Here is an 11,389-nt window from a genome sequence, read left to right as displayed (position 1 = left end):
CAAATATCCGAATTTAAAATATTTATTTATTTATTTATTAACTTGAGACAAAAGGTTTTCCTAGAAATACAAAGGCGCCAATTGCCCTGCTTGACATAACAACACAGCTAAAAGGCGCGGGAAAGACAGAGAGAATGGAAGGACAGCAGGAATGGGGGGGCGGCGACGGCGGCGGCGCTGAATCTGTGCTTAGTCTCGGACCAGGCTCCTCCATCTCCATCCGTTACCATCCCCTTTTCGGAGTCCATGACGATCTCCTTCTCCTCGAGGCCGATGAAGCCCTCCTCCCTGATATCCTCAACAACAGGTAATTTTTCTTTTCTCGCCCGACATGAGCTTCCATGTGTAGTTGCTGTTTTCAAACACCATACTGTTTGTTCTTATTGACATTTTTTTTTTTTTAAGTCTGTGATTTTCTGTCATTCCAAGATTAAACCCTAGTTTACCCTTAAAGTACGGTGTTTTCCAATTTGTTGAACTGGTGTGCTTTCGATTTCACCTTGAGCGCTGAACTAAGAAGTTATGTTTCATTTTTCTCTTAAAAGATTATTGATTTATGGACTGTTAGAGAAACTTTCTGAGAGCAAATAGCAAAAACCATAGCAATTCCTTCTAGGCAACTATTGTTTAGAAATAAGCTAGTTGCAATCTAGGTTCGGTTTGAAAAAGGGAATTAACAAGAATCCACTTTAATTGCTGAGAGACCCGATCCATTGTATCTAAAAATCCAGCAGGACTTCTATAGTTTGCTTTATATCTGCTCTATTTGAGAACGAGAATTAAAAAGAATCCAATCTAATCACTGAAAGGCCTGATCCATTGTATCCATAGTTTGTTTCATATCCCATTAACTGTCATAAGGTCCACCATTCCAACAAATGGCATGTGGTACAAGTCTAACCACATTTCCTAGTAACCTAATGTTGGTATCACAAACCCCATCCACCTGTTGGTTGGTATATTTTTGACACTGGGAGATTTGAAAACATGAGCTCTGCATGTTGTTAAAGTTTATTCTCTAATCACTCATCCAAAAAACTTGACCTGCTAGAGAAGAAATGGATGTGTATATTTATATTCTTAGTATAGGTTTAACAACTTATCCAGTTTTCCAAGCATAATAGTTGATGCGATTATATATTATTCAAATTTATTCATGCAAACAGTTTAACAGTTTAGCTAGTATGCACTTAATAAGGGCTGATAATCTCCCAAAACAAGGTTTAATTATAACCTGATCATAAGTAAGCCTACATAATGACAAGATGTTAAAGTTAACTCCAAATTGTTTGCATTCCAGTCATTGTAATACAAAGTTTAAGCGCGCACTGACATAAACATTGGGAAGTAATGATGATGTAAATTAATTTTTTCATGTGTGTTCCTAAGATCAATTATGTCTGGAAAGTGTAAATGGCTAACTATGGTAACTAATAGTTCATGCACTAGACTTAGGCTGATAGGGTAAAAAGGGCACCAACACCAATTCCCTCGTATGTGTGTTGGCATAATTTCTTAAGCTCAATGCCTAGTGTGTTAGAATAATTAACATTATTCATCTATTAAAGTGGTGCCATACATTCAATGTTTGTAATTTGAAGAGATGATAACATTAGTCATGAATAAAGCTATAAAGTCTTGGAATATGGCAAGTCATAGAATATGAAAAAAATAGACATACGGTCTTCTAAATGTCTAATCCTTTTGGGGTTCCAAGATATGCCATCTTGATGGTAAAAAGCATTAAAGTTTGTAGCATAGGGAGGCTCCCTAGTCTAATATATATAAAGGGTATGGCTCTCCATTAAGTTCATGGCATAAATTTCCTTTAGACATCCGCTAGAAGACTCCACCAATTGAGTTTGAGTGACTTCTCGACTTAGTGTCTTCACAACTTGTTCTTTGACAACCATGGCTGGAAGTATCTTTTATTTCCGCTGCTTTGTAGAGTTATGCTCTTGGAAGCCTTCTATTTCATGGTTCTTATGTGCATGACTATATGAGTTTAGGCTTTTCATGTTTTCATGCTACATATATTTTTGATATTTTGTTTACGTAGTAAGCTTTAATGGAAATAGATGGCCATAAAACTTGTAGCTAGAGCAGATGGCCTACCTTTAATTTAGGAACTCCCAACTTAGTTTAAGATCTTAAGCAGATACATATAGTGAATATTTTTTGCTTGTATCCTAAGTAACACAAGAATCACTAGTTCTTGTAGGATCTCATGTAATTTCAGTATGAAGCTTTTGTGTAAACTCTCATGTGATTTCACCTAATAAAATTGTATATATTTTATTCTGCCACTTTCAAGATTAGTTCATTTTTTTCCTCATTCTATATTTTCTTTCATTTATGCTTCTTTCAAGTTTTTCCCTTCCTATTTGGCTTTGGGGTATGCCTTTTGCATCTTTGTTTTGTGTGATTAGAGTTTCTATCCGAGGAGACAAGGATGAGGATGCTGTGCTTTGCACTCCTTCAGCAACTTACATCATGAAATTCGTAGGCACATCCAATTCTGTGTATTTAATACCCCCAGGGAAGCCTAATCATAAAGATACATTCAGTGACAGTGAACCTAATACTTCAGCAATACAAGAAGCTGTGTCATCGGTGTTAAAAGTGGCACCAAACATCATGGAGTTGGTTCTAGTTGCCCCACGACTAGACAAACTGAAAGCCCTCCTTAATGAGAAGCATTACACACTTAACGAGGATTTGGAAGTCGAATCCCTGTCTAACCATGGCCTATATAAATGGCAAGACCTCCTTGAGCAGATTCAGGCTAGCGAACAAGAGCTGAGGGATGGATTGAAGTCCCTCTCAGCTGTAGAGATAGATGGATTCTGGAGGATCATTGATGAGAAGACCATGGAAGAAATGCTATACATGCTCTTAAACAACTCGATCTTGCATGAGTGGCAGCTAAATGCACTCAAGGAAGATGAGGTAATCTCGGTCATGGAAGCCGATGGATATCCTAGCAGAATTACCCGGCATTGCCTTGACACATTTGGATCTATGACAGAAAGCAGCTCAGGTAGCAAACTATGGAGCTTAGATGAGAAAAGGGTCTGTGTGTGTTTTGCCTTGAAAACTTTAAAAGAAGGAATGATGAAGTTGGAAAGTTTCTTACACAAATGGAAGCATGGTATTCCTCCCGCGATGTGCACCGACTTGAAGATGCTCGAGGGTGAAGTGTTATTCGAAAAGCTCGGCATTGAAACTTGGATCCGTGCTTTCAGAGTCTCAGCTCTTCCATCATCCCCTGCTGAACGCTTTGCATCTCTCTTTAAGGAGAGGCCAAAATGGGAATGGAAAGATTTGGAGCCATACATCAGGTTCCATTAACTTAAATTTGTTGCTATTATGTTCCATAAGTTTTCCTTTATTGAGATCTTAATTTCATGAAGAAATTGATCTGTCTGATCTTACAGGGATTTGAGGGTGCCAGGTCTTTCTTCAGAAGGCTTGCTGATCAAGTACACAAGAAGAACACAGCCAAGTGCAGAAGTTGAACCCATTTTCAGTGCAAAGTAAATTCAAGGCTTTGGTATTAAACTTTCTTCTTCTTCCTACTGTTAACGTCTTTGTGGCACAGAATGTTGTTAGGGATGAGATTATGAGAATTTGCTTTATTAGTGTTTATCATGTGGGAAGTGGATTTTATCATTCGCATCAACACAAAATTATATAAAATTAGAAAAATTGTATTTCTTAAATAATTTGATGTTTAGGATTTAGGGTGCTGAAAGTACTAACCTGCGGTAGGACAATATCAACTAATTAGAAAGCGCTCGTATCAACGTATCAACGGCCCAAAAGTCCAGCATATAATAAAGTGAAAATTATGGGAATTCTTTTAGATTTTCCAAACCTGTTGTAAGTTTAAAAAAATAACAAAATCCTAGGAATTTGTATACTAGGATTAGATTATTAAATACTTTTAGTTAACGAAGTATTTAGAATATCAAAAGGAAGAATCAAATAATATTCTTAAGGAAAATTTTTAGGGTGCGTTTGGTTCGGGGTTATTTTTGATAATCTTGGTTATCTATCCAAGGTTATAAATAAAAATCTTGTTTGGTTTAGGTATTCGATAATTCTCGAGTAATGTTCCATGCCCGACACGTTAGCAAAAGGGTCATGCAGCCCGGAATCGGAAAATCTCATAAAACTAAGGGTGTGTTTGGTTCAAGTTATCATGTATAACCTTGGTTATGTGATTATCAGGTAATCACATAACCAAGGTTATGGGGAATAAAACATCACCAAATGTTGTTTGGTTCAACCTAAGTAATGAAACAAAAACTTGTTTGTTTGAAGGTTTTAATGAATACCCTAGTTTAATATTTTACCGTATTACCCTTAGTTACAAAACCAACTATACATAATAATAATAATTAAAAAAACATTAAAAAAAAATAATAATATTATTATTATTATTATTATTTATTTTTTTATGTTTTTTTACTTTTTTTTCCTGTATATATTTTTATTTTTTTATGTGTTTTTTATTTTTTAATGTTTTTATATTTTTTTATTTTTTTATTTTTATTTTTTTACATTTTTTAAATTTTAATTTTTATTTATTTATTTTTTTTTTATTTAAAAATTTTTTTTTTTTTTATTTTTAAAAAAAAAATCAAATTTTTAAAATTTTTCAATTTTTAAATTTTTTATTTTTAAAATTTATATTTTAAATTTTTTTTTTTTTAATTATTTATTTTTAAAAAAAATTAAATTTTAAAATTTTTTAAACATTTTTTTTATATATAGTTTTTAATATTTTTTTTACATTTTTTCTCTTTTTTTCATATTTTTTCTTATCGGAGGGTATTTTTGGTAAAAAAAATTCGTTAACCCCGGAATCAAGAAAAACCTTAGCTTTCTGAGGTTTTCCGATTCCGGGCTACATGACCCTTTTGCTGACGTATCGGGCATGGAACATTACTCGGGAATCATCGAATACCTAAACCAAATAAGATTTTTGTTGATAACCTTGGATGGATAACCAAGGTTATCAAGAATAACCCCGAACCAAACGCACCCTAAGGTTTGTCTTAATTCCGGGGTTAACAAATTTTTTTTACCAAAAATATCCTCCGATAAGAAAAAACATGGAAAAAAAAAGGAAAAATGTAAAAAAAATATTAAAAAATTTTAAAATTTTTTTAAAAAAATTTAAAATATAAATTTTAAAAATAAAAAAGGAAAATTTTAAATTTTAAAAAAAAAATTTTAAAAATTTAAAAATTTTTTAAAATTTTAAAAATAAAAAATTTATAAAATTTTAAAAATTAAAAAATAAAATATATAAATAAAAAATAAAATTTAAAAAATGTAAAAAAATATAAATATAAATAATATAAAAAATATAAAACATTAAAAAAAATAAAAAAACATATAAAAAAGTAAAAAAATATACCAGAAAAAGAAAAGTAAAAAAAACATAAAAAATAAATAAATAATAATAATAATAATAATAATATTATTATGTATAGTTGATTTTGTAATTGAGGGTAATACGGTAAAATATTAAACTAAGGTATTCATTAAAACCTTCAAACAAACAAGTTTTTGTTGCATTACCTAGATTGAATCAAACAACATTTGGTTATGTTTTATTCCCCATAACCTTGGTTATTTTTTATTCTCCATAACCTTGGTTATGTGATTACCTGGTAATCATATAATCAAGATTATCCATGATAACTTGAACCAAATACACCCTTATTAAGGATAGACACATAAATGATGGAATCCACCATTTCATTTTTTGTGGATTCCATCATTTATATGTCTATCTTTAAAAGCATTTCAAACTTATCGCCAAAACATCAAATTTAGTGTCAATTTAACATCAAATTTCTCCAACCCATACACCAAAACTCACCCCAAAAATGGTGATGTGAATAATGCACTATTCACATCACCATATTTGGTGATGGAGAGAAATTTTTTTTTTTTGATTTTATTATATTATTATAAAATCAAATGTAATTAATTAATAATTATTATTTTCTTTATCTTTATTTATAGTATAATTAAATGTAATTATTATTTATTATAAATTTAAATTAAGTGTATTTAATAGCATATTTAAATTTTATTATGTATATTTGTAAATATTTAATTTATTAAAATTATTATTTTAATTTTATTTAATATATTTTAATTATAATTACATTTATAAATTATCACTAATTTCATAAACATAATACAATAAAATATTAAAAAATTTATATGCATAAATATACAATACATTATCCATTATATTGACATACAAAATAAAGATAGGATAAATTAAAAATAAAAATTATATATATATAAATTAGTTGAATACTGAATTTTAAAAAATTTAAAATATCAAATATTAAGAAGTATTAATTTTAAATATAATAATTATCATATAAAAAAATTAATAAGAATAATAGAATATTCTAAAGAATATTCCTTTTTGGTGTGATATGGTAATAATGGGTTGGAGTTGAAATAGTGTTTGGTGTTGAAATTGTACCATTTTAATGTGAAAATTACACTAAATTTGATGATGTAGATTGGAGATGATCTAAGAGTTTTCCTTAAGAATATCATTTCTCCTTTTGTTAAATACTAAGAGTTTAATTATTTTTATTTAGTAAAAATTTAAGATTTTTAAAGTTATGAAATACCTTTTTTCAAAAGTGTTTAATGATTTAAAAAAACTCGAGTTGATAAAAAGGACATAAATAACTAGTAAAGTGCAATGATATCTCGAAAGTCGAATTCCAAATGAGGAGCAAATCATGATTCGAATTTCATATAGGGTGAATATTCTAAAAATCGACTTCTGATATTCATTAATCTTTAGATCCATTAAATATTTTTAACTAAGTATTGAATAAAATTAAAGAATTTAAAACCTATATATATCAAAAAAAACTAAGAGTATACCATAATCCATTTAAAGTTTTTAGAATTATCGAAAATCTTTATTAAGCCCTCAAAGACTAAAAAATTGGAAGGGGATATAAACAAACTTGAGAGATTATTGGGAGCATAATAATGTCAATTTGATACAAATTCAAATCCTTTAGCACAATAATATCTATTTTATACGAAATCAATATATTTAACCCAATCAAACATTTTCGGATTAAAATATTTGATGAAATAAATAATATTTTGGCCTTGTACTATAGTTTAATTCGGTTCGAGTAAAAAAAGAAAGCGGTTTGAAATAAAAGATAGAGGAGTATTTTGAAAAATAAATATGCACCGTGATATAAATCAAAATAGTACATGTTATTTAAACATTTTTTATAAAGTTAATTATTAAATTGACAATATTATATTTAAACCCAATGGGAACTCAAATTCCCATGAAGAGACATCACAGACCATTGACAACGTGCAAACGCTGTCACCTATCTTTAAACTTAAAACTACGAAAGAGCCACGCTGATACGCATAATTTCATCGAATTCAACAAATGACGTGCCCAGTGGCACCTCAATTAATTCGTTCGAGGAAAATGTTTTGTCATGCGTGTGATCGCATAACACGATCATGCGTGTACTCGCATAACACGATCATCAGGCATGTCGGAATTGTTGCCCCCTGCGAATTGTAAATTGCCAATCGGTACTTATTGCTGAAATAGATGATAGGATTGTCTCCCTGACAGATGCGACGGTTAAAATATAAAGGGGTATCAGATTATCTGTTAAAATATAAAGTGTTATCAGATTATTTATATTAATGGTTAGTAATTATTTATAATTTATTTTTTTTTTGGATTGACGGAAGCTCTGTGAACAAATAAATTATCTCTTGACACCTGATTTAATGGATAAAGCTTATCTTTAACATTTAATTTTAAGTTTGTTAAATTTAGTTTTGATTTTATCAAAAATATTTGATTTTATCCTTATATTTTCTTTGCATTTTAAGTTGATATGATTAGTTGAATTTATTAGATTAGTTATCTTTAAAATTTAATTTTTTATTAATTAAATTATCTTGGGTTTGGATAGGATTTTCTGGATTGATATTGTCTAGATTATTAAATAATTTATTAATTTTATCTAGATCAATATTGACTTTGTGATCATTATCATTTGAATTTTCATATTTATTTAAGTTTAAATTTAAATTTTTAATATTTAACTTTTCTGAATTTGTTAATTTATTTAAATTTTTGTGTAAAGTAATATTTTTAATATTATTAGTTGAATTTTTCTTAGAGGTAGAGTCATTCAAATTGATTTGATTATCATTTGAATGTTTAGGTTTATTAATTATTTTCATATTTTCTAAATTTTCTAAATTAATTAGATTTATTTTATAGATAATATCCTAGGGGTATTTTTGCATGTATTATCAAATACACTATTTTCACGTATAGTTTTAGAAATATCCAAATTAATATGTATATTTTTTAAACTACTACTAGGAGGGGTATTTTGATAAATATTACTAACCTTGAGCGCAACCCCTAATTCAGTAGGCTTTTCGATTGGATTTGACTCGAGTCCAGATTTGACTTGATCCTCTAGCTCTAACGACTCCTCGTGTAGCTTGATCAACTGGGTCCAAAGCTCATGTGCATTCTTGTACTTTTCTAGTCTGCATAAAACATTATTAGGTAAAATATTACAAATAAGTTTACTTATATTTTCGTTCAATTCTGAGTCCCGAGAAGATTTTCTCAATATAAGCACATTATCGAAATTTAGGCTTCCTAAAAACCATTTCATTCCTCGCCTAAATCTTCTTGATCATATGGTGGTGGTTCGTGGATGCTCCGTCCTTCTTGAATAGACATTGGTATATTTGCAAATAATAGACAAGAAACAATTTCCAAGACTTTGTCTTGGGGTAAGTAATGTAGGAGATAAAGAAATATGCGTGAAAAAAAAATAATTTTTTTAAATAAAATATTATTACAAATTTTGTTAACTGTGATATTTTGTCAACACTAGCTAACGGTGAAAAAAATGAAAATGAATTTTTCAAAAATACTTTTGAAGGGAAAAAATGAAAGGCGTAAGAATATTTTTTAAGAAAAAATGATATCTAATTTTTCTTTAAAAAAGACCCCCTTTGCCTAATTGGTGGTTGCACCAATTCAGAGCAGATACTTGTTGGATCATGAAAATCGATAGAGGGGGAGGGGTGAATATCGATCGAAAACGTTCGTAGCGGAGTGCACAACGGAAAAGTAAAAGAACAACGCTAACAATAACCAATTTACTTGGTTCGGAACTTTGGTCGACTCCTACTCCAAGGCCCTCACTCGTCGAGTGCTTTCGTTGGGCAACCACTAATAGTTCGTAAAAGATTTACAAATTTTAGTACAAGAACTTTAAATAAGAAATACCGACAACAATAGAGAAAAGAAAAAAGAGCACGTTGTTGGAGAAGCTTTGCAGCATCGCAAGGACACAACGCAATAGAGCAGATGTCATTGTTGTATTTTGCTTCAGGGTGAGACCTCCTTATATAGGATGCTCCGGGTGTCCGAACCGTGACGTAGGTCCGGCCAATCAGCGCGCTCCCCGTGACGATAGGATAGAATTTTTGCCTCCGAACGCCCGGACCACCTTTCTCCAGAAAGTCCTTCTTCTACAAGAAAGAGTCAGTCTGAGGTAAAATAATAGTTTAAACTACCCTGTAAAACAGAAGTTAGCACAATAGAATAAGAATAGTAATTAGATTCTGTCTCATCGAGACCGGAATCTAGTCAAGATCTCAACTTAGAGTTCTGAAATGGTTCTAAGTTGGATCGGCGTCTATGTTCCCTAACCGGGAATGCGTCATCGCCAAATCACTCCCCTCCAGTGACTTACCTTAACTTACCTGTCAGACGTCCGGTCAGTCCATCGACCTGTCTGAACTTCGTGCCAGCTATCAGGTCAACTCGTCGACTTAACTGGACTTCGTGTCAGACATCCGGTCAGTCCGTCGACCAGTATGGGCTTCGTGCCAGCTATCAGGTCGACCCGTTGACCTAGCTGGACTTCGTGTCAGACATCCGATCAACCCGTCGACCAGTCTAGGTTTCTCCTGTATGCTTAGTTAAAGTGTTAGATCACAATGAAAAACAGAACTTAGCACAATAGAAGAAGAGTAGTAATTAGATTCTGTCTCACCGAGACCGGAATCTAGTTAAGATCTCATATTAGAGTTCCGAAATAGTTCTAAGTTGGATCAGCATCTATGTTCCCTAACCGGGAATGCATCCTCACCAAGTCACTCCCCTCTAGTGACTTACCTTAACTTACCTGCAAGACGTCCGGTCAACCTATCGACCCGTCTGGACTTCGTGCCAACTATAAGGTCAATCTGTCGACCTAGTTGAACTTCGTGCCAGACATCCGGTCAGTCCATCAACCAGTCTGGGCTTCGTGCTAGCTATCAGGTCGACCTGTTGACCTAGCTGGACTTCATGCCAGACATCCGGTTAGCCCGTCGACCAGTCTAGGTTTCTCCTACACACTTAGTTAAAGTGTTAGATCACAATGAAACTAACTTAACCTACTTTGTCATTCATTAAAATCTGGGTTACACTACAAAAAAACTGTCACTTAGGGACAAAATTTGCAACAAATTTTAGAAAAAAATTCGTTGGAAATTGGATTTGGGACGAAAAATGCAACAAAAAAAATTCGTTGGAAATCTGCCGTCCCAAAACTTTGCGACGAAAAATTAAGATTTCGTTGGAAATTTTGCAACGAAAATCATATTCGTTGCAAAATTCGTTAGAAACTTTGCGACAAAATTAAAATTCGTTGCAAAATTCGTTGGAAAACTGCAACGAAAATAAATATTCGTTGGAAATGTCAGCAGAAAAAATCTCCAACGAACCCTAAATTTGTTGCAAATTAGCAACTAAAAAACGTATTCGTTGCAAACAGATTTGCGACGAATAATTATTTGTTGGAAAAGTTTAAAAATGTAATATTACCAACGAAAATGTACATTCGTTGGCAATTGCCAACGATAATACAATTTCGTTGGAAATTTCCAACGAATCCATATTTTCGTTGGAAGTTTCCAACGAATCCATATTTTCGTTGGAAATATCCAACGAAATTTATATTCGTTGGAAATTATATTCGTTGGAAATTTCCAACGAAATTCATATTCGTTGGAAATTTCCAACGAAATTCATATTCGTTGGAAATCACCAACAAAATATAAATTCGTTGGAAATTTCCAACGAATCCATATTGTCGTTGGAAGTTTCCAACGAATAATAAATTCGTTGGAAACTTCCAACGAATCCATATTTTCGTTGGAAATTTACAACAAAAATCATAGTCGTTGAAAATTTCCAACGAATTTAGAATTCGTTGGAAACTTCCAACGAATTTATATTTTTCGTTGCAGTATTCTGATAAAA

General features: G+C 31.4%; 1 protein-coding gene across 1 annotated transcript; it reads left to right on the top strand.

The window, feature by feature from the left end:
• Positions 1 to 66: 66 nt before the first annotated feature.
• On the top strand, positions 67 to 3,681 carry LOC121968641 (sister chromatid cohesion protein DCC1-like). The gene is made up of 3 exons (XM_042518951.1): positions 67 to 307; positions 2,430 to 3,341; positions 3,438 to 3,681. The coding sequence occupies exons 1-3, from the start codon at positions 135 to 137 to the stop codon at positions 3,538 to 3,540; spliced, it is 1,188 nt and encodes a 395-aa protein (XP_042374885.1). The 5' UTR covers positions 67 to 134; the 3' UTR covers positions 3,541 to 3,681.
• Positions 3,682 to 11,389: the final 7,708 nt, after the last annotated feature.

This window comes from Zingiber officinale, chromosome 3B (genome assembly GCF_018446385.1).
Source record: "Zingiber officinale cultivar Zhangliang chromosome 3B, Zo_v1.1, whole genome shotgun sequence".
NCBI classification, from domain to species: Eukaryota; Viridiplantae; Streptophyta; class Magnoliopsida; order Zingiberales; family Zingiberaceae; genus Zingiber; species Zingiber officinale.
The sequence above is the reverse complement of the archived record's forward strand: the minus strand, read 5'-3'. Positions and strand labels throughout refer to the sequence as shown.